Source organism: Dama dama, chromosome 8 (assembly GCF_033118175.1).
Source record: "Dama dama isolate Ldn47 chromosome 8, ASM3311817v1, whole genome shotgun sequence".
Taxonomy (NCBI): Eukaryota; Metazoa; Chordata; class Mammalia; order Artiodactyla; family Cervidae; genus Dama; species Dama dama.
In genome coordinates, this window is record NC_083688.1 from 40,231,639 (window position 1) to 40,258,811 (window position 27,173).

General features: G+C 46.4%; 1 protein-coding gene across 4 annotated transcripts in view; it reads right to left on the minus strand.

Annotated features, from left to right (window-relative positions):
• Window positions 1-793: 793 nt before the first annotated feature.
• Window positions 794-27,173, minus strand: part of NRP2 (neuropilin 2) — a 120,063-nt gene continuing 93,683 nt past the window's right edge. For 2 of the 4 annotated variants that reach the window (XM_061148940.1, XM_061148941.1), the window contains exons 16-17: window positions 6,453-6,503; window positions 794-4,123 (exon numbers count right to left, since the gene is read on the minus strand). In XM_061148940.1, the coding sequence (XP_061004923.1) occupies window positions 3,819-4,123; window positions 6,453-6,503 (356 nt within the window). In that variant the 3' untranslated portion in view covers window positions 794-3,818. Of the gene's footprint in view, window positions 4,124-6,452; window positions 6,504-22,144; window positions 23,731-27,173 lie in introns of those variants that run through there. The other 2 variants (XM_061148942.1, XM_061148943.1) reach the window with 1 other exon arrangement.

Below are 27,173 nucleotides of genomic sequence, written 5' to 3' on the forward strand. Positions count from 1 at the left end.
TGTGTCCGACTCTTTAGGACCCCGTGGACTACAGCCTGCCAGGCATCTCTGTCCCCGGGATTCTCCAGGCAAGAATACCAGAGTGGGTTACCATTTCCTCCTCCAGGGGATATTCCTGACCTAGGGATGGAACTCAAGTCTCCTGCATTGTAGGCAGATTCTTTACCACTGAACCACCAGGGAAGCCCATGAACCCCCTGGAGGGCATGTTAAAATGTAAATCTCTAGGTCTTCCTCCCAGAGTTTTTGATTCAGTAGATGTAGGGTGGAGTCTGAAACTGTACACATCCGACAACTTCGCAAGTGAGGCTAATAGTTCCGGTCCAGGGACCACACTTTGAGAAGCACTGTTATAGACCTTGAAATCACCAGAGATATTGACAAGCAAATGTTTCAATAGACAAGAAACAGCAGAGTCAAAAGTCACAGGGGACTGGTGATGGCCAGGGAGGAGGAATATTAGTAGGGCTCACAGTCTCAGGAATCTACCAGGCAAGTCTATGAGCTGAAATGGTCTACTTGGCCACATAGCTCATTACCTTCCCATATCATATTTTCACTTTATAAAAAGCCAGCTAGCCAATCTACTTACTAACGGCACGTAAAGGTGCTCAGAAACATTGTCCCAAGAGAGTGACCAACCATCCCGATTTGGCTGGGATTGAGGGATTTCCCAGGACCACAGGACTTTCAGAGCGAAAACCCAGGAATGTCTCAGGCAAACTGGGATGCTTTTGGTCACCCAAGGTGAACCCAAGTCTCTTTGCCTCCAATAAAAAAATGCAGAAAAATATCTCTGGAATAATGTTTATTTAAATAGTAATCTTAAAAAGGTTTTATACAAATCATATAAACACAGCTTGACATTGTTGTTTATTTTTTACATTGAAGAATCACAGTAAAAGCTCTCAAGTTCCCTTGATCTGGCTCAGCCAGTGGATGGTCAAATACCTTTAACAGCTAACCTTGGAAAAGTTAACCTCCTATGTGACAGTTTAACTTTTCCCCTTGTTTTCTTGCCATTCATGCTCATTCCTCGGACCCTCATTCCTGTCAACTCCCCATGCCCACCTAAGAGAGGAAGCAGCCCTGTGGTCCTGTTGACCGCCTAGTCCGGGAGAGCGAGGAGGTAATGTGTTATTCAGTACAAGGCATAAAAGGAGATCAATACTGTGAGCTGGGTTTCCCAAGGGGGAGGAGTCAAGGAGACGGGTCGGCCAGCCTACCTGCAGATAGCAACGACAAATGCACCAGGGTGTCCCCGGGCCAGGTTATAATCGGGGTCCTGCTGCCTTTCTGTCTTACAACAGACCAGCCTCGAGGGCTGGTGAGGTATCTACATGTAGCTCTGGCTGGCCTGCGTTTTGTTTAGCATCCGGGGCCCACTCAAGGCCTCAAACCAGCCAACGGTGAATATGGATATAGGACATTAGAGGGATGTAGGCTGAGTTGTACATAACTGAGAGGTGAACTGCGGGTTGGAGACAAGGCTGGTCTTTGGGGAGTTGTAGAACGGCCCATGGGACTTGAGAGGGCCAGGGCCCTCGGTGTCAACTTTTCAATTCTCTTCTTCTGCAGGTTAACTCTGGAAACCCTTGGACGTGCTACCTTCCAGAACACTGAGTTACACGGGAAGGCGAAGAGGAAGTGGGCTAATTAAGAACTTGCTTCTGCCACACGCTCCGCTCAGGAGGGCCTGAAGCTAAGGCCTTGGGCTTGACAGCTTCACTTTTCACCTCTAACTACCACTGTGCCAACGAGTGCCAAGATCAGCAGTGACACTCGGGCCTAGGTCAAAGTCACAACAACACCACTGAGTCCCACGTGACCATTCACATACACACACAGAACTCAAAGACTGGCAAAGACACATAGAGACAGGAATAAATAGCTGTCGGTACGAACGCTCCCTCTCTTCACACGGAACACTATCACATTACCACTTGAACTAGCATTTCCATAAGTTAACATTGAAAGGAACCAGCCAGTCCCATTCACCCTTCCCCTTTCACCTGGGTATGAGACAAATGACGTCGTGGGTGACCATAGCAGCAAAAAATGGTCTGACAGTTCACCACTGATTAGCAATAGGCTGGGCATACTGTTTGGGTTTCAAATGTATTTCCAGCACACAGGCAAGCTGTAGGCGTTACTACAAAATCAAGATTTGGATCCTGATGCAGACAATCTTCTCCTTCACGCAGTTTCATGCGATTCCAGATGCCTCCCCTTCTAGAGCAGTTGAGAGTCATCTAGGGCTACGATTACCACTTGGGTGGCAGGCCTTACTCCATCCACAGGATCAGTGGTGTGGGGGAAGCTGGGCGTGGAGCCACTGGGTGAGGGAAGAGGAACAGAGGAATGCCTTAACTTGTATGGTATTCACTGATTTCTACATAGAAGGAAAAATACGTTTTTTTCTTCATTTTTTCAAGGCACTTAATAAAAAAATACATAAATTGGTGTGTGTGTGTGCGGGTGTATGTAAGAACACAGGTCTCTCTGGGGTTGAAGCAGCATTAGCATTTTGGTCCACAGCGTGTGCAGACTTTTGGTTAGAACCAGCTCTCGGGCACTGTAGAGCTACTGATGCTTCTGAAAGGTGGAGGTGGCAGCTGTCACCCCAAGGAGAAGTCTGTATTGACTAGCCCAACAGAGACGGATACATCAGAATGTCTTTTCCAGTCCTCTCACTCTTTGCTATCACGTGATCACAGACGATGAACTTCTTTTTCTCTCTCCTCTGTTCTCTTCCTTTCCCATCAGTTGTCACTAGTGATGTCTCACTGATGGATGAACATACTAATAGCTTATATTTCCCCCGCGCCATCCTAGAGACTGTCAAACAATGCTGTTTCCTGGGGCTCAGAGACCTGATAATGAGCATTGTATGCATGGGTCTATATGTGTGTGTGCATGCTTGTATGTGTGTGTGCATGTGGTGCATGTGCGTATGCTTTAGAAGAACAAGGATGAAGGAGAAGAAAAAGCAAAACCACCACCAGAGGCCCCACAAAGTAGCCTCACAGCCACAAGTTCTGGGTCTGGACTGAATGAATGGCTCCTATTCACAAAGCACGTTAAGGCTTGTCCGCTTCTAACATGGAGGCGCTTCTACGGATTTTGATGTGTGAAGTTTCCTTTCTGGTTTGTTTTAAATCGCATATAAGAAAGAGCTGTTCATGCTGACCCTAAAATGGCAATTTTCCCCTGGATAAAAAATGTTAAAGGCAACAACATCCTACTGAAATGCTAGGACTGGAAACGGCAGCTTGTCAAGTTGGCTGGCAGAAGCTATACCACAGAAATCCCGGAAGTCATGAGACGATCTGAGGGTGGGATAAACTGGATGGCTTTTTGGGGGAGTTTATTTTCTAAAGATGGAGAGTCTGAAAAGACCCTTTGCTTTCCAAGTGTTGATTAGGAAGAAAAAGCAGAGACTACTGATCACCACTCTGCTCTATTCTGGAAAAGTCATCCTCTTCTGCCTCTTTGAGTTGCTCACAGACCAAAGAAATAAAACAGAATTAGTAACAAACTCACAAACAAAATAGAACTGTGACCACCAAAGAGATGAGCGCCCATCCTTGTCCCAGCAAATGATTCAGCCACGTGGTCTCAGGTGGGTCCCAACCCCCTGAAAGACTGCATTTCCCCGCCTCCCTCGACTCGCCTGTCTGTTCTGTCCACACCGTCAGTATTCTGGATTGGTTGGATTGAGATTATGGCATTCAGTTTCCAAAGGGAAAAAAAAATGGTAATTTTCACTAGCCCCTCTTGCTGGAATGAAACGTCAGGTGCGGTCTGGGTGCAATCTGTCAGGCCTCTGAGCAGCACTTCTGGTGGTTCATCTTGACCTTGTGTTTGAGGCCGTCGTAGAGCTCGAAGTTGTAGTTCTCCAGCGTGGTGCAGCTGCGGGAACTCAGGCCGGAGTAGGAGCAGGTGCAGTAGAGCAGGAGCCCCGCACACGTGGCCCCGAGGAGGACGCCCAGCGAGCTCATGGCGATGATGGTGATGAGAATGGGGTCCAGGGTGTAAAGCCAGCTCTTCTCTTTGTCAGCCAGAGGGGCCCCAGACCCGGAGGTGGGGGAAGAAGAGTTGCTCCAGTCCACCTCGTAGTCATCTAGGACATAAAGGACAGGAGAGACTGCAGACACTGCTTCTTTTAGAAATAACTGAGACTCCCCCCAAGCCCAATTCAGAGGTTTTTCAGAACCTGAGGCTAAGCTGTTAGACTCTGGAACTACACTGAAAGTGAAAGTCGCTCAGTTGTGTCCGACTCTTTGTGACCCCATGGACTGACTATACAGTCCACGGAATTCTCCAGGCCAGAATACTGGAGTGGGTAGCCTTTCCCTTCTCCAGGGGATCTTCCCAACCCAGGGATAGAACCCAGGTCTCTTGCATTGCAGGCGGATCCTTTACCAGCTGAGCCACAAGGGAAGCCCTGCTTGGCTTCAAAACCCAGCCCCATCTTGTCCAAGCTGCGTAACCTTGGGCAAGTTATTTAGTTGCTCTCTGCCTCAGTTCATTCATCTGTGAAATGCTACTACTACTAACCTCACTGGGTTGTTAGGAGGTTTGAATGAATTAACATTTGCACAGTGCTTGCTGTCCAGCACAAAGTAAGTATGGTCTAAGTATCTGATACTTAAACCGTTTGAGTCACATTAAGTGAGCTTAGATTTTCACAGGGTGCCTTTACAGCTCTTGGAATGGCCCTCTGTTCCGTACCCCCTTCTTCCTTTGTGTCCTTATCCCTTACTTCCAGCTGCTTAATGTTAAATCAAAGAACAGGCTGAGACTATTTTAACATGACGAGTTTCCCAATTTGGCATTGCTGGTCATCCAAGCAGTAGATTTTTTTTTTTTTTTTGGATCCACCAGACCTCACGACCTAAACTTTACCTTACTGCTATGTGTTATCCCAGATTCAGATGTTGAATTCTGATCTCTAGTACCTGACAATGTGACCTTACTTTGAAGATAGGTCTTTACTGAGGTAATCAAGTTAATATGAAGTCCTTAGGGTGGGCCCTAATCTAGGATGACCAGTGTCCTTGTAAAAAGGGGAAATCTGGAGGCAGATACAGGTGGGAGAATGCCATGGAAACATGGAGATGGCCATTTACAAGCCAAGGAAAAAGGTTCGGTCCACATCCTTCCCTCACGGGCCACAGAAGAAGACAGCCCTGTTGGTACCATGGATTGTGGACTTCTAGAACGGTGAGAAAATAAATTTCTGTTGTTTAATCCACCCAGTTTGCAGTATTTTGTCATGGCCACTCAAGCAAACTAATACATTTCTATAGTGTGATCAAGGCATGACCACATCTCTGGCAAATTTTGTGGGATTTCCTAATAATCCCACGAAGAAGGCAGGGTGATACTATAATTTGAAAACAATAGATGAGGAACTGAGGCTTTGAGAAATTAAGTGATTAGGTAACTCACTCAAGTGCCCAGAGTTAGCAAAGAGTTAAACTAGGACTAGAAGTCAGGCTTTCTGCGTCCTCATATTTTACTCTTTCTACCCCATCTAGGGCTTCTGCTGCTTGATCCATCGCAGCCTTTCTGTGAAGGCCAGTTGTGCAGCTTTGCCCATAAAAGGAACGGTAGACCAGGCTTTGCAGGGGGAGTCTGCATTCAGTTAACAAGGTGCTGTTTGGGTTAGTCACTCCGTTTCTATAACTACACTTGAAGTGTTTGATTAAGGTCAGGTTAAAAAAAGCAGCTCTATAAACTGCTCTTCTTAGAGGCATCAATCTTGGTCTAAAGCTGCTCTTTGAGGCGAACCTTAGTGATCTCTCTTGGAGATCAACTCTGGCTCTCAGAGACGCCTAGAGAGACCTGGGCTCCTCTGAGTGGAGGAAAGATATTACATCTGGGTGTTTGCTCAGTGGCCCTCCAGTCAGGACTCCTGCTTCAGCCTCATGGAATATGTGTATTTAAAGTAGGAAAACAGAGCTCGGAATAAGTATGAAAAATGAGATAGGTAGTGTGGATGAGACCTAAATCCTGCAACAAGCCCCACCTTGGTTCCTGAAAGCCATGGAATCAGAAATCTTAGCATGCCTGAATGTTCACACTGACAGTTATCCACTAAGCCCTTTTTGGAAGTAGGTCAACGGGTTCAAGCAGTGACATGTATAGAGGAGCCTGGCTTCACTTCACTTTATTCAGATTTAAATTTCATCAGTGTCAAGAGTTGCCCAATGTAGGGGACCTATTTCAGATTAGGCAGAGGAAATTCAATAAACTTTCTAACTCTCTAAATTTGACTTTGACAGAGAAATTGATGGCTTCTTCATTTCTCTCTGGATTCTTGTCACATATTTCTGGCTGATAGTTCTGAATTCTGGCCCTCCCATACCCTGGGCATTATTTTTGTTGATGGCTTTATAGCCAAACTTGACTTTCATGATTATGTTCTAAACCATAGCAACACTTACCATCAATTTCATCCTCGTAGCCCTCTCTCCCATGTATTTCTGGGATGTCCACTATAACAAGAAAGAAAATTTAAAAAAATCAGTCATAACAGGTTCGAGTGGCTAAAAGGCAGAGATGCCACCTTGCTGACAATGACTCCCCAGCACTGTGGGAAGCTAAAGAATTGCATCTGCTTCTAGATCATTTAATATGTACATTACTGGATCTGTCCCCCTTCAAATGATTTGACTTTACTTCCAACAACAATCAGAAGAACAGAAACAATGAGAAAGGCTTTAAGTGCCCAGTAGATGCTAGCTTGTATCTTTGTAACAGCTGTTGTTTACAACCAAGGTAGGTCTGAGTTTTATCTAAGGCAGCTTCAGTGGTCTCTGATGTCCATCATCAGTTGCATGACTGTGATGTTCATCTGGTGTAACACACCGCCCCTCCTCATATGGATGCATCTAAGTGGACACAAAGTATCAGAGTTTTTCTCCTCTGGATTGCAATAAATGGAATTTAAGTAAGTCACATTTCATCATTATATGTTTTAGTGTATTTATAGAACTAGAACTGGAAAGAATGTTATAACGCCTGTCCACCCCCACATATCCGTGCTCATACTTTTCTCTTTCCTTCCCAGTCTATTTTTCCCATTGGCTTTCTTCACAGTTTAGAATAGATCAAACACAGGCACCCAACCTGACTCGCCCAGGCTTGAATAGAGCTAAGTTAATTTACTCCGAATTTTCTCCAGTATTATCACTGTCTATCTTTTTCTTTTTTTATGATAATTTTTTGGGGGAAGGGGGGTGGCTAATACAGGTCTCTATTCACTTTGCTGTCCATCTTATAGAAATCAGAGCCAATGGAAATTACCTGTCTAAGATGGTAAAATATTAAAAAAAAGGGAATCAAATATGTGGTGAAGAACAGGTTCTTATCATTTCTTCCTGTCTTATGAGTTAATTATGCCTGTCCCGGCTGTCAGGTCAAAATGGCACCAGTGAATGTATGTGGCCCTTCAGAAATTTCATTCAACTCAAAGTCAGGTGAGCTACCTTGATGTCAGCACTATGAATTTACATCCAAAAAAGTCAAGACTGAACACAAACTCAAGCTTCCAAAGAGCTAAACTATCAAACAAGAGGAACAAAAGGACCTCAGACCAGCCTGAACTTCTCCCTCATCTGCACAAAATCTCGGGGAAGATCTACTTGATCATGACCTGAACTGAGGATCAATCCATCACTGCCATGCTTGACATTCAGTCTTTCCCTGGAGGCAGTGGTTTTCACCCTGTTAGAAGTCTTCCTCACTCCTGGCCAAAGTGCTAAAGCACAGTCTCATCCTCTTCGTCACTAGCGAGGGATGCGGAAAACAAAATGCCAAGACCCCACTGGAAAGGATGAATGCCATGTGGCACCGATCCTCCAGAAATCCAGTCTGTTCCTGGCATGTTTATAGCACAGCAACTAGTACCTGTAGGCCCTGCCAACTTCCCACCTCAGTGCCCGTCCCTACGTTATTCTCCAGGCCTCTGCAATGCAGGCTGTGCCCTTGGAATGAAGATGTAAATGTGAATCAACAAGAGGCAGGTGGTGTCTGTCACAGGGATCAAATCAGGCTCGTGGAAATCAACCCAGGGTTTTTTTTTTTTTTTAAACCTTACAAGAAAAACAAACATGGAAGAAAATCATCACATTTCTAACAATCATTTTTATGGGATGCTTACAGGCCTTAACACCTTCATGGTTAAAAGCAGCAGAACACTAGATAAGAAAGCATATGTGGATCAACCCAGGATGAAAACTGCAGGGCTCCTGCCAGTGACTTTTGGGCCAAATCCTGTTCTTGCTTTTAGGGATTCCATCTCTGCCAAGGATGTGACAAAGTTTTGGAGGCTAGAGTGCCATCTTGCTCCATCTCACACCCTCAGGGAAGAATTCTTAACACACTATTGATCACCAGCTGGAAAGGAGTGGATGTGGCATTGATCTTGGAGGAAAAAGGGTAAGAGGATGGTAATGACTATGAGAACATTTTGTCCCAGGATATCACAGCCACTTGTCTCTGTGGGCAGAGGACTGGATGAGATGACCCTCCCCCCCAAGAATAGGTCCATTTTTAAGGTTCTATGAAATTGATTACCCAGATGTGGCTGAGATTTCTGCACCTGGAGGATCAAAGGCTACTTCAGGTGAAGAACACTTTAGAGGCTTGACTTGGCTTTTTGCATAATCACTGCTCCCAGGAGTTTGGGTGAGTGGGAAGGGGTCAAAAAAAGGATAAGTTAATCAACATTTTCAAATGCGCATCTGTTCATGAAGCCTTAAAGAAAGAATGACACACTGGGGAAAATCCCAATAAAGGGAACATTTGTACAAAAAGCCATTTACTTTGATAGCAATTTTCTCTAGTCCCCTTGCTAATATTCTTGATATCTGTGTTTGGTTAAGAGCTTTCTTTTTCAGAAGCCTCTTTGCTCTTCATGGGCCACTTTCCTTTTCTGTTGAGGCCAAGAGAGAAACTTCAGCCTGTTTCCTCAGAATGCTGGCAGGGTGTGTGGATGTCCACTGGGTCCCTGTAGTTCTAGTAAAGAAAAGGCAAGGATGGGTTGGAGGGAGAAGGGGTGAGCCAGGAGCTCAAGGCAGAGGCTGGAAGCAGCACCTTCCCAGGAAGGGGACAGGACGGCCAGCACATGGAGGCCTGGCTGGGGAAGAGAGGCAGGGCAGGGACCTGGAACTGAACTTCTTAAATGAGGAAAAACTTGGAGAGGACACTCCAGGACTCTTTCAGGAGGCGTGTGTGTTTGTGAGTGGGTTGATGCAGAGTTCAGTGAGCCCCACCTTTAAGAGAACACAGATCAGGAATGCATCGTACCACCCACACAACTTCCACTTTCAACCTTTGTGCTTACATGACCCTGCTTCCTTCCGGGCCCCTGTGTGGATTCAAGCTCAGGTCAGTCTGACTCCAAAATCTGAATTCAGACTCTCAGTACTGTACTGGTGCCAAAGAAGACCCTCCTCCCTCAACTCCTCCACATGTGTGTGCAAGTTCTCTGGCTATGGGCAGAACAATGCATTTCACCTATATCATCCCTGTGTGTGTGGGTGGGTGCTCGGTCACATTTGACTCTTTGTACCCTTCAGGCTCCTCTGTCCACGGAATTCTCCAGGCAAGAATACTGGAGTGGGTTGCCATTTCCTCCTCTAGGGGATCTTCCCTGCCCAGGGATCAAACCCACGTCTCTTGCATTGGCAGACGTCTTCACTGCACCACCTGGGAAGACCATTCCAAAAGAGAAGACATTCTGCCTTGTCTTCATCCCAGCGGGCTGGATACACAGTGTCTGGCTGTTTGCCTGCATTGCTGGCTCACCACTTTGATGGGAACTCACCAAGACATCTCATGAATGTGAGGATGCGGTGATCTGAAATTTGGGGCTTCACGTTTTCCGTGATAGACATTATCCAGAGAGGGAGGCTGGCTTTCATTGTTCTTCACAGAGCAGTGTTCACTTCATGACTAACAGCCAGTCAGCCAGTTCTCATTAAGAGGGTCGACTATGTGCCAGGGAACCATACAGAGGAGTTTGGGAAATGAAGATGTATGGGACCTGGTGTCTACAACCAAGGCCCTTCAGTGTGACTGGGAAGTGAGGACTCACTTGTGCCAAAATAGCACAGAAGAAAGGGTGCTTGTTGTCGGGGGACCTCAAAGTGCTGACGGGGTTGGGGGCAGGGACTGGGCAAGTGAGGGTGGGCCACTGCTGGGAAAAATGTGGGAGGTAGCGAGGTAGCGGCTTTGGAACGGAGGCTGCTGCCAGGGGTGGGAGGGGACGGGGAGTCCAGCTCCTTTTCCTGTTTGATGGGTAGGGACGGTCTCAAACATGGCACCTGAGCCTCTAAGTTTGTACACTGATCTCTTGGTTTGGGGCATGAATTCATTTTTTTTAAGATCCACTGAGGAATTCAAAGAGATTGCCTTGCCTGTCACAGATCTCCTCCTTACACTTCCCTACATCAGAGTCACGTCTCTGCCCACCTCCCAGCACCAGCTGCTGCAGACCAGCAGAGCAAGAGGAAGAAGAACTCATGAGTGCCTGGAAGGCAGTTTCACAGAATTTTGAGAAACTAAGTGATCAGAGTAGCCACTACTTAGAAAACAAACAAAAAACCCAATTCAGGAAAACCTGGTCATTTTCATATTGACATTGCATCTCAGGCCAAATGGTCCCCTTGTTTCCCTTAGCATTGCTGAGAGGTGGGTTAGGTACCCAGTGAAGAGTGATCCAAGGTCTTACCTGTCTCCTATTATCCTGATTTTCCAGAGCAAAAGACCCCATAGTGGCTAGTTACCAAGATATCCTCTGGACTGTTCAGGAACCACCACCCGCCCCCGCCCCCCAACCCAGGAAGAGTTGAATATTTTCCAGCATCCTTGTCAGTAAATCACAAAGGTATGGCACAAAAGAGGAAGAGCCATACCAGTCACGAACCAAGCCTCCTCTAGGGAGATGTGTATCTCCCAGAGGGGTTTGGAACACTGCCTGGCAGTGTAAGACCACACATGCCAGGCAGGGGAAATACCCCAGACACTCTGGCCTGCAAGTGGAAAATTCCCCCTGAGTGTGGTGTAGGTCTCAAACAAGAATGCTCTCTCTCATTTAGATTTTCCTTCCCACCCTTCCTCTCTCCTTACACACACACACACACACACACACACACACACACACACTTTGCTCTCTCCCTCATCTTTTTCTTTCCCTTCCTAAATTAGGATCCTTTGGGGTTAGAATGCTTTTCTACAGTTACAGAAAAATCTGACCTTCCCTTTCACTACATCTCTCATATGCTGTGGTCACTGCAAGTGTATTTTCATTGACATTGTTCTGTTCAGTTTTTACATTAAAAAAAAAAAAAAGAGCTTCACAAGATCACTAACAGAGTGAGGAGCCTGCCCCAAACCACTGGCTGCTTTTGGATAAATGATTGAAGACCATCCATCCCTGGGTCACTTGCACACCGATCAGGACACCAACATGTACTGGCTTTTCTCTGAAGAGTCTCTTCCAGGCCAGCTCCAAGCAGCGGTTTGAGAGGCCTGGTGGAAGCTGATGACAGACCGGCCACCCAGAACATGAGTGGACCCACTCAGGACTGCATCTGGAGGGGAGCACTTTGGGATATGGAGGAGCACTGGGCTGGGAGCACTACCCTGGGAGCGGACTGCCTGCTCATCAGAGTTCCACCATTCCACTCACGTGTGGGGGCTAGGATGAGCCTCTAAGCACCCTGAGTCTCAGCTTGTTCCTCCATACAGTAAGCACTGATGTTCTCTCCTGCCCTAAAATCCTATCGTCTTTACAGGAAGACAATGAGAAAGCTACAACGGTCCTTCTGTTGAGGGCTGCCGGAAAAGGCCGGTATTAGATAAGGCAGCTTCTACAGAAAAGAGCTCACTGCCCCAGTCTTTACCCCAGGTCTGCCCTCTTCTGGGTGCCTCCCACCTGAAGTCATCCATCTTAAGTTCTGTGGGGAAGGAGAAGACCATGCAAAGGACAGGCGGGTAGGGGGGCGGAAGCCATGAGGTCCCATGTTTTCAATACTTGCTCATTTGGCTTAGAAATCTATCCTGCTAACTGGCAACTGAAGAACTGACAGATCGGGTAAGTGGTATCCCAAATTTAAAGACTCCAACTTAGCTAAGGTGGGGCTGATAAAGACTGGTGAGAAACCACTTTAACCACATGTTCACTCAACCCATCAAACTGCAATCAGCTTTTAAAGCAAGGATCAAAGACATGCCTACACAGGAAATCATTGAAATCATTCATTTTCACAGGTACCAAGTGTCATCACTTCTATTCAAAGAGGAAGAAATTGAGGAAGGAGAGTAGAAAAATGCAATAAGTCACTGAAGAGCTCGGCAGCAGACCTGAGAGTCAGCCACATTTTCGACACCTTGTTTGGGGCTGTGATTTATTTGGGATTAGCTCTTGGCCACTGAGAGTCCTTGTTGAGTTTGATTCCATGTTCTTGAACCCCTCAGGTCAGTTAAATTACTGGACCATCCAAATGGGAGTAGCCGTCAGAAAATTCTCTCAGCCACTTTGTTTTGATCCCAGCAGGAGAAGCAACACTGTGATCTAAACAAATGAGAAATCATGAAGGACTAACAGATATTTCTTGGCTCTTCAATGTGTTTAGTTTGATTTAATATTTAGTATTGGCTGAAGGTTCCTACTCCCTACCATACTTAATTTCCCTAATTCAGTTTGTTCATCCCCAGTTGCCATAAGGAGCCAAAAGTTCAGATGTAGATCAAAATTTTGCCAAAACTCCTCCATTAGAGTCAGGCTACTTGAAAGCCCTTCATCCCATGCTGGGTTTGGCTTGAGTTTAGAAACACCACCAGAAGATCCTTTATTATGGGTTTTTATCTCTTGAACTATAGCCAAATGTATGCAGAGTCATGGAAAAAAATTTTTTTGCAGTTTTCAAGTGATTTCAAGCTGGAAAAGAAAAGGGGGCTTGATCTGTGATATTTAAGAAGACTTTGAACATGATTTTCAATTATTTTTAGTTGAATTATCAGAAGGAAACCCTAAAAAGGATTGAAAATATAGACTACAAATGAGAAGGTTGTGAAATGACCTAATAATACTTTCAAGTGTGGAGGCGGATGAGCAGCTGAGGCCAGAATGGCTCCACTGAGCCCCAACAATCTGCATGAAAATAAGAAAAAGGAGGCAGCCAGTAAAATGTTTAATTATAGACAGAGGCTTCATGATTGTGTAGGCTGGAAAAACCCAGTAACGCTGATGGAGGAAAATTCTGGAATCTCTCCTTCACCCTTCTTGTTGCTGTTCAGTTGTGTCCGACTCTTAGACCTGCAGTGTGCCAGGCTTCCCTGACCTTCACTGTCTCTCTGAGCTTGCTCAGACTCACGTCCATTGAGTCGGTGATGCCATCCAACCATCTCATCCTCTGTCACCCCCTTTTCCTCCTACCTTCAATCTTTCCCAGCATTAGGGTCTTTTCCAATGAGCTGGCTCTTCACAGCATGTGGCCAAAGTATTGGAGCTTCAGCTTCAGCATCAGTCCTTTCAATGAATATTCAGGGTTGACTTCCTTTAGGACTGACTGGTTTGATCTCCCTGTTGTCCAACAGACTCTCAAGTCTTCTTTAGCACCACAGTTCAAAAGCATCAATTCTTCAGCACTCAGCCTTCTTTATAGTCCAACTCTCACATCCTTACATGACTATTGGAAAAACCATAGGTTTGACTAGATGGACCTTTGTTGGCAAAGTGATGTCTCTGCTTTTTAATACGCTCTGTGGGTTTGTCATAGCTTTTCTTCCAATCATCAAATGTCTTTTAATATTGTGGCTGCAGTCACCATCTGCAGTGATTTGGGGGCCCAAGAAAAGAAAATTTGTCACTGTTTCCACTTTTTCCCCATCTATTTACCATGATGGGACCAGATGCCATGATCTTTGTTTTTTTGAATGTTAGGTTTTAAGCCAGCTATTTCACTCTCCTCTTTCACCCTCATCAAGAGGCTCTTTAGCTACTCTTCGCTTTCTTTGCTCTAGATCTTTGAAGAATCAGAGATGTTCTTCATTACTGTAAGTGGAAGCCCCGACTTTAAGTTTGGTCTCCTGTATAAATGCAACTCGGCTTCCCAGGTGGCACTAGTGGTCAAGAACCTGCCTGTCAATGCAGGAGACATAAGAGAGGTGGGTCCAATCCTGGGGTCAGGAAGATACCTTGGAGGAGAGCATGGTGATGCACTCCCGTATTCTTGCTTGGAGAATCCCATGGACAGAGGAGCCTGGTGGGATACAGTCCCTAGGGTTGCACAAAATCGGATGACTGAAGCGACTTTGCAGGCTCACATGCACATGAGAGATCTGACGTGCTCTTCTGGTGGGAGGCCTTGGTGGAGGGAGGTGAAGAAAGTATAAGAATGCCCGAGGATAAGGAAAGAGGCCACCAAGAGGAGGGGAAGATGGACTTCCCTGGTGGTCCGGTGGTTAAGAATCCATCTGCCAATGCAGGGGACATGAGTTCAGTCCCTGATCCAGGAAGATTCTACCAGATGTGAAGCAACTAATCCCGTGCACCCCAACTACCGAAGCCGCAGTACCTGGAGCCTTGCTCTGCAACAAGAGAAGCCACTGCAATGAGTAGCCCACACACTGCAATGAAGAGTAGCCCTCGCTTGCCGCAACTAGAGAAAAGCCCTCACAGCAAAGAAGACTCAGTGCAGCAAAAACAAACAAACAAATAAATAAAATACATTAAAGAGTAGAGACAGGAGAGGTGCAGAAGGGGAACAGCGGGGGCTGAAGATGAACCACACCCAATTCAGTGGCATGAAGATCAGTGGGGACAGGTCCTTCTTGAGGAAAGAGGATGGGACAGTGGCCCTGTTGGGTGTTTAGAGCCAGGAGGCCAAGACAGTGGTGAGGGCCCAAGGCTTCCCACGGACAGTATTACTGAGCTTGGGCTCCTGATCTTCAGTTGGCCAAGGCAGATGAAGCACCATGGGGCTCCTTGGACCCCCATATCAGCTCCTGTCTAGGTCCTAGTGACTATCTTTCCACCTGAGTACCAGCTTCCCAGGTGGCGCTAGTGGTAAAGAACCTGCCTGCCAATGCAGGGGACATAAGAGATGGGAGTTCGATCCCGAGGTGGGGAAGATTCCTGTTGAAGGGAATAGCTACCCACTACAGTATTCTTGCTTGGAAAATCCCATGGACAGAGGAGCCCGGTGGGGTCACAAAGAGTCAGACACGACGCAAGCGACGTAGCACACGGCACACACACCACTGTCACAAGTGCCCTAGAAAGCAAGGAGGAAGACGACGCATCCCCCAAGGTTCTTATGTCCCTTCTCCCAGCCCCTTGGTGGCAGTAGGGAGACGCAAAGAGAGGAGAAGTTTCTTAACAGACTGTGCGGAAACGAGCCTCGGTAACCAGCAGGGCTGACTGAGAAGAGGGCTTTGGTCAAGGCCAGCTCAGGTTCAAAGCTTTCTCTGCATTCCTGTCATTACTGGAGTTGGTCGCTCTCTATCGGGTTCCAGAGGACTCCAGTTCGGCGTCCAGTTAATGAGTCCTGAAGCCTGAGAAAGAAATTGCCGCTGTTGAAAGCCAGACCTGGAGCCCTATCACTCCTCTTCCGGATGACAGCCTTTGCCTTTGGGTACATCAGTTAACGACATCACAGAGGTTCAGTTTTGCACAATTACGCACAGAAGACAAAACAAGCTTGTGTGTGTGTGTGTGGTGACATAGCTCTAGCTCATTCACATCTCATTCTTGTGTTGCTCCCCTGCACTGAGCCATCAAGAGTTATAAACCCCCCCCCAAGAAAAAAAATTATACCCTAGCCTCGTGCCCAAGAGGCAGCAGTCCTGGATTTTTGGCAGGTTGGAGAAAGCGCAAAGATCTCTTGTATGCCTGTCACACTATCCATTATGCTCAGAGTCACACTACTATGACCGCTTGGTCTAAGTGCACAGCAGAAATCAGGGTAACAACTCTTAAAAGAAATGGTGTTTTGGACTAATGGGTCTCTTGGCTTCTCTTCTACTTGCCATTCCTTTCTGGAGCCACTTGGGGCGAGTAGCTTCACCTGCACATTGAAACCTCCCGCTGGAAAACCATGTCATCTACTGCCTTTCCTCAGGTCACACTAGCCCTGAAGCTCCTCAGAAAGGAGCTGGGTGCATCCTCTCAGCTGGGCAAGCCGGCTCCCTCAGGGCTGTGGTCATGGTTGGGGGCCTCAGGTACAAGGTCTCGAGGACTGGTGACTTTCCACAGGCATGTGGGCTGGCTTGTGGCTGTTGGAATATTTTTGTCTGTAGCACAATACTGTGCACTGACCTTAAAGAATGTTTTTTACATGAATTTTTTAGTAGAAAACATAAATAAATAACAGCAAGGCACAGCACAGTCACTCTTTGAAGAAACCAAGTGGAACTCATTAATCATGGAGAACAGGGCTCTGCCTGCTGAACTCAGGGATAGAATTAACTCCTGGGGCACAGTGGCCACAGTTCCAGTGAGCTGCGATGTATAGCCAGGCCCACATTCTCCACAAATTGCCATTGAAAAAAAATCCCTGCAATTAAGATTTCCTTTAGCTAAAAGTGTCCTAAAGTTTTCCCTGCAAGCACTCCCCCTAGTTTAGAGAGACAGAGCCAGAGATTATGTGGCTTCTGCGCATGATAGGGGATATAAGGCAGGCTGTCCACTAGCTTCTTAGCCTCTCAGATGGAGGCAGGTTCACTCTAAAAAGGATACTCCAGGCTTCCAAAGCATCTATTAAAGTGTAAGCAGGCACACCGCTTGACCTACTTATTCTATTCCAGAGAAACGTGAACAAAGAGGCAACTGTAAGGATGTTCATTACAGTATTATTTATAATATATATATAATATTGTTTATCATAGTAAGAAAAACTAGACACAACCTGAATTCCCACCAGCAGGGAAGCAGTTAATAAACTATGGTACAGCCACATGATACAAAATGCTAGAGGATATTTAAAAAGAATTGTGTAAGCCTGTCAGGCATGCAACAAAGTAGCCCCAAGACTTTCTCAAAGGCAAAGAAGCACATTATCCAGCCAAGTGACCCAACGCTGATACTATTTACACAAAACCAAAGCAAACTGCATAATTAGACATGAACATATACATTTGTAAAGGTATAAAACAAGCCCTGAAATTATATACCTTGAACAATTTCTCATGGTTCCCTCTGGGAGGGGAGTGCGACTGGTTAACAATGAAATGAACTTCTTTTTTAAAAAAAACAATTTGCAGTTTTTGAGGCTATAGCCACGAATAACTCGCAAGTTGAAAAGAAATGAAAGGAAGCCTAGTCAGATACCACCCTAAAGTTTCCCCCAATGACCTTCTTCAGTATCAATAACCACTCTGGCCATGAGCCTCCAAGAATAGGTGTTTTCTCTACTCAATGACCAGTCCTGCCTCCAGCATGTCTGTTGCTGACTCTTTACTATGTCTTGGCTTGATGCCCATGGGACTTTAGTTTTATTGGGAGCTTGGAGGTCAGTGACAGCAAAGCCCAGGAACAACTATTTTATTGGTGAGTAGGATTCTGGGTCTCTTGCCCACTGGCCTTAGGTCAAGAATGGTTTCTGCTGTTTGCCCTGAAGCACCAAGATTGTGTACTGTGCCAAGCAGAAACCATACTAAGAGGGGGTCTGCTCTTTGGCAAGTGCCCAAATCTTGTACCCATTCCAGGCTTAAGTTTGGGGCCAAAAGGAACTCCTTCCTCCACACAGTGCAGACGTAGCCCGGCTGTGGCCTGTGGCCCGATGCCTTCTGAGGGTCCAGGTGTCTGATGATATCTAACCTGAAGACCCACTCCATGCACTTGATCCGTGTCAGGCTTCATCAAATCCTACACGGCTCCTAGCTTTTAGTTTATTTGTGTAAGGCGATCTTTCCCCGGCCGATCACAAGGCCATCAGCTGGTGCTTCCCCTCCCCTCCTCCTCCTCTGGTTGGCTTCGTTTTGTGTTTTCTTTGGGCCGTCACTGAAGTGGATGAAAGGCAAATCACAGCTGCAAGAGCCCCAGTGATGCACACACAATGGGAACACCAGCCACACCTACAGGTCTGCAGTTTGGCTCAGATGTGGAGACCACAAAGCGCACAAATTAAAACTTGAAAATGAAGCTCTTTTCATCAGAGATGATAGAAAGGCCAACAACGTTTGTGCCAAACAACTGCACAGTCTGTGAAGAGAGGTGACAAAAACAAACCGAGGACCACAGTTGACCGGCTGGGCTGAGGGTATCTGGGCTAGGAGGGCAGGGTCTTGCTTCAACCCCAGGAATGCACATTTAAACCATCATAAAGGGCCAGGTAGGAGCCAAGACAGACCCTACTAGGCCTTGACATCTGGTGTTTATGATCCATGGAAATACAATTTCTGTACCATTTATGCTTGGGTTAGGTCTGAAATACCATACTGATAACAGTGCAGTGTTGGACGCCTAAGATCAGAATCGTTAACAGTCTCTGCTCTTTTGGGGAAGAGAGAGAATGTGTATAGAATAAGCCTTGGGGTCAGAACCAAGGCAGGAAAAGCAATGATGAAATTCTCAAAGGTGGCTGCAAAAACAGTAATGCTAATAGAGCATACACGATGGCTAATTTAATTCACTGGCAAACCTGGTCCCAGGCCAGCTTATGAAAATGTTGACTGAGCCTGGCTCTTTGTTGGAAATAAATGCTTCTGAGATGCTTTCATTTTCATCCTTTGCTAATAGGAACAAATGGCTTTAAGGATAGCCACCTGTTATGTGGACAAAATGGGTCATGATGCTCGTCGCTGGAGGAAAAAACAAGGCTCCGCTCATGGACATTCAACTCTATTGTCCTGCAGAGGACAGACAGTGACATCTCTGGTGAGCCAGCTGTAGCGACTGCAGATCTGAAAACCCAGAAGCCTGTTTTCTTTAGCACCACTTGGGCAGGTTGATAGCTGTAAAAAAGCAATTCTTCCTGGCTCTAGATTTAGAAAGGAAGAAAAGCAGAATCCTGGCAGAAATAGGCTTTTTTGGACCTGCTCCTTTCCTTGGAGGCCATTAGGAATGTTCTCAGACTCTGAGGAAGGGTTTGGGGTTGATACTTTTAATACACCCCACAAATTTAGGGGGGTAGAAAATTCTTCCATCATCACTTTTGATGACCACCATCTAGAAACACTGAATTGCTGTGAGGCTGTCTTTCCTAGATCTTTTTTTTTTTTTTTTTTGCCCCTAATAACTCTCTGATAAAATATTTTATACAACTATGTCACTAAATATGGCCTTCCACAATGGCTCAGTGGGTAAAGAATCTGCCTGCAGTGTAGAAGACACAGGTTCGATCCCTGGGTCAGGAAAATCCCCTGGAGATGGGAATGGCAACCCACTCCAGCATTCTGGCCTGGAAAATCCCATAGACAGAGAAGCTCGGTGGGCTACAGTCCACGGGATGGGGTGCCAAAGAGTCGGACACGACTGAGCACATAAACTTATAGTCATAATTCATGTTACTAAATACTCATCAAATACTTATCAAAAGATCTGGCTTTTCAGTAAGTTTCCCCAAGTTCCTCTCCTCAAAGTTTTTATAGAATATTCCTTTTACAAAATATTCCACCATGATATTTCTAGGTTCCCAGTAATCATATAATTATCTTCATTACTTGCTCCAAAGTCTGGAATATTTTTGAGCTTTGAACATTCTGTAAGTTCCCGTTTGGTCTGGGAAAGTGCTCATAAATTGGAGATCGACGTCCCCGTGGAAGTAATAATTTGGTAGGCAAGGGGTAAGATGTTGCCACTTCTTCTCCAAAGGAAACTATCTGTCTCTGCAGAGCTGAGAACATGATTCAGCTTCGCTGGTCCCAGCCCCGGGGGCCTTTTGAAAGTAGAGTCCCATCTCCAGGGATTTGCCATCAAGAGAAATTTTGTGGAATCACATGGAGTAATTTAGCACTTAGTAACTTTTGCAAAATCCCACACCAATCATAAAAGTTGGCTCAGCTGCACAAATTGGATAAAACTCCTAACAAGCAGTAGTAATAAAAATAAAAGAAGGAGAAGTTGGCATTCAGCCTCAAGGAGAAAACCCACCTACTTCCCACAGAAATGCCCTCTAACTCAGAAGGTGATGTATAAACTTTGCAAACATCAGTTTGTTCAAAGCCTACATCTGAACTTTGTTCTCATAAACCAAGATGGGGAAAAAAAAAACAGATGTTTGTATAAAAATATCATCATTTTATTACATTCCACACAATACATTTTCAAATAGTTTTCAACGTCCACAAGGTATTTTGACACACAGGCAACTGAGCAATGCAAGCGATGTCACAGTTATAGGGCATGGGGATAAGAATAGGAAGTAAAAATCTTTAAGTTTTCTTGTTTTGCTGTTGTTCTTTGGTAATTTTCCATTATTTAGGTGTTTACTTGCCTGCTAGCTTCATTTTTAAAGACACAGTCTTCTTAAAGATGGGGTATCAACCTCAGAAATATTACTGGATTTCCTATCCTATTCTGGCTTTAATCCCAAAAATGTGGGACAAGGGAAAAGATAATTTACTTTCAGCATTCTGTTTTGTCAATGGCAATGCTATGATCCTGTTTTTCTTTCTTCTGCCTTCACAGGCAATTAAGGGATAGCAATTGCTAGCATAATACCAAGAAAGGGATTTTTTCACCCCAGAGATAAGGGTTTCCCTCCTGGAACTGTTAACATGAAAGCTCTACTAAGGCAAAAACTTTGCCAGCCCGAGCTAGACCTTCCTTTCATTCATTCATTTTTTAATAGTTGCTATCACCTCTTTGTCTTCTGAGAAGCAACTCTAAACATGCATGCATGCATTCACCTGTCCAGTCTATTTTTTTTTTTTTTTTAGAAGAGAGGGACCCTTCCCTTCCTCCACGAAATACAGAATTTTGCTTTTAAAAGCTGCAAGGCATGACATTATAGAAGAGCTGCCCTTTTAGCATAGTACCTGGATAATACTATGAAAGTTGCTGGGGCCGAGAGAGTGGAGAGAGACGGAGAGAGGAAGAGAGAGAGAGAGAGAGATGCGACATCCCCAGCTGAAGTGCATTACGGGATTCACAGAGATTTGAGCAGTCTCATATTCTCAACGACAGCATGTACATAAAGATGACGCCACCATGGGGCATCAGATAAAGATACAGCAAATGCACAAAGTTGTTGTCATCTTCTTTTAAAGAAGGGAAATCCTCACGGGTGTATGGTAACTCAGACAGTTGCTACACTGGCCGGACTTCCCAGGTGTAATTTTCTGACACCACGTTTCCATGGGGTGCCTATAGGGATGTCAGTCATTTCAAGGGAATGCCTGGCCCCAAACACATCACTGGATACGGACACCTGAGATAAAAAGCCCTCAGTGATGGGCATGAAAGTCATCCTAAGGTATCCATGGTATCCTGCCACCCCTCCTCTCTCCCCCCCCCCCCCCCACCTTCTTTCTCCATCTTCAGCTGGGGTAAGACACTTCTTGAAATCTCAAGGTAGCTCACGCTCTAGCCTTTCATCTTCTTTTCTTGGCAGGGCTGCTATGGTTGAGACAGACGAGTTCTTTGAAATAGAGTAAGAGTGGGAGAGCACCATTCTTTCAGGAGGATGAAACAAACCAGATGCGAAAGTTGAGTGTGCGTTTGTTGGAGGGACCTATGTGAATATTCCAAAAGAATGCTAAGTCTCTCTCCTACAAGCAGCCAAAAAATCATTAGTATTTTGTTCTCAGGAGGTTATCTGGAGGCTTTCAGCCCAGGCAACCATCTTTGGAGAGAATCTTACACTTCCCCAGTGGATTCCTAGCAGGAAGGTGAGAAACAAACACCCCCAGCCTAAGCCCCAGTACGCTGAGAATCTCATTAAAATATGCATTTTCTATCAATGAAATTGGCTTCATTATTGAATCTATCCTTCGTACAATATCATTAGGCAGTTTATCTCTAACATCCCTCTCCCTGGGTTGCTTAGAAAGGACAAATGGGCAGCAACGGATTTATCTTCCTTATACCTTCTCCTGACAATGCAGTCACATCTGGAAATGCCAGGCCAGCCTATGAGGGTGTATTTACCAGATGCTATGAATGCTTTAAGGGGTAGCACATTAGTACATTTAAACAAATGGTAACTTTTTATTCTCTCATAGTATTCAAATAAGTCAGGGGAACAGCCTTATATTTTAGTGGCTATAGATTCAGGCACACATTAACACCATGAAAGGAAAGCAAATGACCCCCTTCCCCCCATATTTTACAAATGCTATTAACCATGATCCTTATGATACCAAAGAAGACTTTTTTAACCTTGTTACTCCACCCCATCCCCCGGTGGGCCGAATGAACCCCCTGGGGTGAGGGTTTTTTTTTTTTTTTTAAAGACAGCATTTCAATCCTTCCTTCTCCACTTCCTCCTGCTCTCAACAGGCTATTGCTTTTCCTACATCAGTCTCAGATTGGTTATTCTCTATGACTTATTCCAAGATTGGACTTAACTGATAAAAGCTAAACATTCATTATGAGCTTCTCTTTTATAAGGCAACATGAGACAAATTTGCTTCAGGGCTTGGAAGGAAGAGATGGTTCCACAGGCACCCAATGGCTGTTACTGTGTAACGTCAGAGACACCCCAGACGGGACTAGCTGGGAGTCACATCTGGGTCTGAGTGCAGTGGGAGACCCTTCCTCTTGGGTCAGGTGGGTGGGGCCTGGGGACAGGGATGGGAGGGGCCACATTCCTTCTCGCGTGGCCTCTAGTTTTAGGTACCTGGAGATGACAATGGTAAGCCAACAGAAATCCAGCCGGAGCTAGATAAGGCAACAAAAAGCTTCAATCTCTTCTCCAAGTAAACAGAACTAGAACAGTTATATTATTTTCTGGAACATGTACCCCCGGAGAAGTAACACGTGAGTTAAAGGGGGCCCTCTCTGAACACACGCACACACTCCCCTCCCCCCGAGCCAGCCTCTCTCACACCCACGCACACACAGAGCTATTCACAGGCGCAGATGTATACTATGTACACACACACAGATCCGGGTTTCCCCCACGTCTCCTGGCGGACTGCCCACCGGAGAGGAGGGGTGGGCTAAGGCAAGGGGAAGAAACAGGGAACCAGTCTCTGGAGGGAAACCAGCTGAGCCGTGAGTTGTGAGGTGCTTAGGGGCGTGTGTCTTCTCGTATTCCAAGATGCAGCATTGTCGAGTTGGGGTTGGGCGGTTTGGAATCAACAAAAGGAGAACAAAAGAACCCGAGGAGAACGGTCGGGATGGATACGAGCGCACAGGGTTTGGGCCCAGAGACAGAGCTGTCTGAGCGTTCACACAGAGACTAGGCGAGGAGGAAAAAGTGCAAAATCGAGGCAACGTGTCTGCAGTCTTTCTTGTTTGATTTGGGTGCGGTCCTTGCTTCGGCCCTCAGCAGTGCGAGCTGCGGTCTTGCTCTAGCTTAATGGTTAGGGTGGGTTCCACCGCCAGAGGGGCCCCGTTGGTGTAGTGGGAGGTTTTGTAGGTGATGGAGTGATCGGTCTTCTTGGCCGCATAGCGGAACCGGTGGTAGTGCAGCACCAGGGCCAGCGCGACGGAGAGCAGCACCAGCGCGGCGCCCCCGGCGGCCATAACGTAATACCAGTAGGCTGGGATGGGCGGCACGGGCACCGTGTCCACCGTGGGCTCGGTCCCCGGTGGGAGGGTGCCCCCTGGTGGAGAGACACAGAAGAGGGTTGCTAGGCTGAGAGCATGCAGACTAGTCCAAAACTAATTCAAAAAAGAAAAGAAACACACACATGCTTCGGAGTGGATAGGGAAGGGGACAGGGGAACAAGATGGTCCTGCGTATTCAGGGTGGGCCAGGCACTTTTCAGTGATCGATGGTACTTCCTGCTTACAACCCTATCAGGTAGGTACTCTCAGACCCATTTTACAGATGAGGAAATAATGAATGGTTTTACAGCAAGTGATAAGTATTGTATTGAACCAAGAGCTATGTGATTCCAAAACTCTTTTCTTCTCTCTGTGAAACTGCAATACTCTATAATATGTAGAAGCATTATGATTCTCTCTCTCTCACACACACGCATACACACAGGAATACATGCAAGTGATGTTAAAATGACTTCTGGGATTCCATAGGACGGATTCTCCAAATGGGTGGAAATAACAATATTTGGTCTGGCTGGCCAGCATTCTCAAACAATGTATTAATTAGGCTGGCTAGACTTGAAGGGGAATTCCACTTTGGTTTGCCAAGGCTTCCATGGCCACTGAAATCAGCCTGGTCTTGTCTAAACAGGTCAGTTACCACTGTCAAGCAATGACTAACACATCTTCATTTTTTAATTGAATGGAGGATTTAAAAAGCTGATTGGAAGGATGTTGCAACCAAAAAATGTGGGTGCAAAACGATAGTAGGTATGTGAGAGTGACAGTGAGTAAATGGGAGCAAAGGGAAGGAGAACATTCTAATCACGGGAAAGACAGAGGAGGGAAGAGAAGCTAGCAGAGGATTTACAAGGCAACCACGTTCACTGGCCAGCCTCTGGTTGCCATGGAGATGATGTCGTAGATTTAAGCCCAAGGTAACTCTGGGGAAAGACTGGCTGGAGTCCCATTTAATGCAAAACAGGGCTACAACTTGATTCTCCCAACGATTTACATCAGATGAGAATCCGGCCCAAATGGGACTAGGAGCATTTGAGCTTGCCAAAACCAGACATGATCTTTACTTCTGAAAAATGATGTATGCTTAACCTATGAAAAATTCCTCCCTAGCTGCTTACATCAAGTAGAGGTGGCCAGAAAGATGTGTCCTCTCTATCCGTGGAATACCCCCGGTGGGAGCCACGGTGGTGGGGGAGGAGATGCTGCTGCCTTCTCCTTGGACCGCTGGTCCTACCCTTGGGTGCATCTCTGCTCAAGACGCAGACAAGGCTCATTGATATTTTCATGCCTCCCTCACAAGACGTGGACTCCTCAAGCAGAAGCACTCGCTCTCATCCTGGTTTCTACCTCAGGGTATGTATGCACCAAGAAGGCTATCCATAAATGCTCGTGATTAAAAGACCGAACTGAGGTGAAGACTCCTATTTCTGAGTCAGTGTTTGCCGATTCCTGCAACCCAAACCCTGGAGCACCTCTTTTTGATTTGGGGGATAGCTGAGGGGTGAATCAGACCTTCTGATGCCTTCTCAGAAGTGTTAGAAAAATGAGAGCATTTTTCTTGGAAAATCTTTCAGAGCCTGTCCACTCTTCCAGCTCTTAATCACTGACTCCTCTAGCTTTAGGGAATCCCTTGTGCTAGGGTACAGGGTTTGTCGGGGCCTCTGAGCCCATCAGAAGTGCCACAGGGTTGGGAGGAGCTATGTCGAGAATGTGTCACCCAGCGTACACCCTGGCAGCTGCAGCCGCCGCCCCTGGGGTGGAAAGGATCCCAGAATCCCAGGGTCACCACCACGCCCCTTTCTATCCTGTCTTCTTCCTTACCTCTTCCTCTCCTGGTGTTTACTCCCAGACCATTTCCACCTTTTAATAATTTCATTACTGTAGCTAAGCTCCCTCACTCCAGCCCTCCTCTCCTCCCTCCCTCCCTCTTTTTGTGACCATACTGAAACAAAGAGAAAGCAAGGCCCTGAAAACGGCTCCTCGAAATGGCCAGCTCGTGAGTCACAGGGACGTGGTGTCAACTCATTATTCAGGTCACCAAGAGTTTCTGCTGCCTGGCAACCATCCTGCTGTTGGATTTTCATGTGGGCTCAGGAGAACGCACGAGAAACAACAAAGTGTGCAGAGATGGACTCCAGGTTCCTCTGGGCCACCTGCCTCTCCCCAAAGGGTGTCCTCAGGTCTGCCTCTGATCTCCATTTGGCTCCACAGAGAGACCCACCCTCTAATGAGGCCGCAGCTCAGCCATGAGAGGGAAGGAAGGCGGTAAGTCCGCAGGAATTAACTCCCGCCCTGAAGCGCCTGACTAGACCACAAAGCAGGAGCGCTCATTTTTGTCAAGCATGAAACACTCATAACTGCTCTCGTCCCCACCATCACCACAGTCTCAGTTCAAAAAGCTGCTTTTCTTCAGCCACAGCGCTGGTTCTCAACACTAAATACACTGCCTCTCTCCCACCCCCAGGGCTCAAAACGCCGGGGCTGAGGCCTTCCTCCCGTGACTCCTAGTGTTGCTTGTGATATCCACAAAGCTGGGGCACAGAGGGGAGGATCTAGGGAACAGTAGAGAACCCACCTGCCAAAGATAGACATAAGAGACTCAGGTTCGATCCCTGGGTCAGGAAGATCCCCTGGAGGAGGGCACGGCAGCCCACTCCAGTATTCTTGCCTGGAGAACCCCATGGACAGGGAAGCCTGGTGAACTACCAGTCCATGGAGTTGCATAGAGTCAGACATGACTGTACCGACTGAGCGCTGGAGAAGTCACATTGTGTGGGTTACAGATTCAGAATCAGAGCTAGATCCCTGGCCTCAAGTTCTGCTCTGCTCTGGGAGACAAACTCCACTTTCTCATAAAACCTTCCTCCCATTTCCTGCTAATACTTCCCTCCCCAGAAATGATCACCATGCAGAAACTTTTAGTGACAGAAGCCATTTGGTGGACGACATCATATTGGCTCCTTAAGCATTTTCCCTGGACATTTGTTTGGAGAAATGAGAAAATATACTATGTGAATTTGTGTTTTTAATGTTAAGGCAGTCAGAAAAGAGAGGATACAGCTAACAGTCCTCCTCTCATCCCCCTCAGGCAATTTTTGATGACCTGCAGTTGGGGGCCAGAGTTTCTTAGGACCTTCTCCAGCTAAAGAGACTCAACTCCCACAGGCCGCTGTTTTAGAATCTGGCTCTGCGGCAGTCTTCAAGGGCTGTATGCTAATAAGGCTGTGGTCTGCCAGCCAGAGAAAAGGAAGGTCAATAGGGGTTAAGTCCTCTTCCAGAGCACCTTCCAAGATAAGGGCAGCAATCCCAGGAATGTTGGATGGATGGATGGATAGATGGGGTAGGGGGGTGGAGGGTGGCTAGAGGAATGAGTGGACAGCTGAATGGAGGAATGCATGTTGGACCAACATTCAGACTTCCCTGAAAAAACCTTGATGACCTAATGGTCAACTATTTCACAGAATAGTTATTCTTGGAAAGT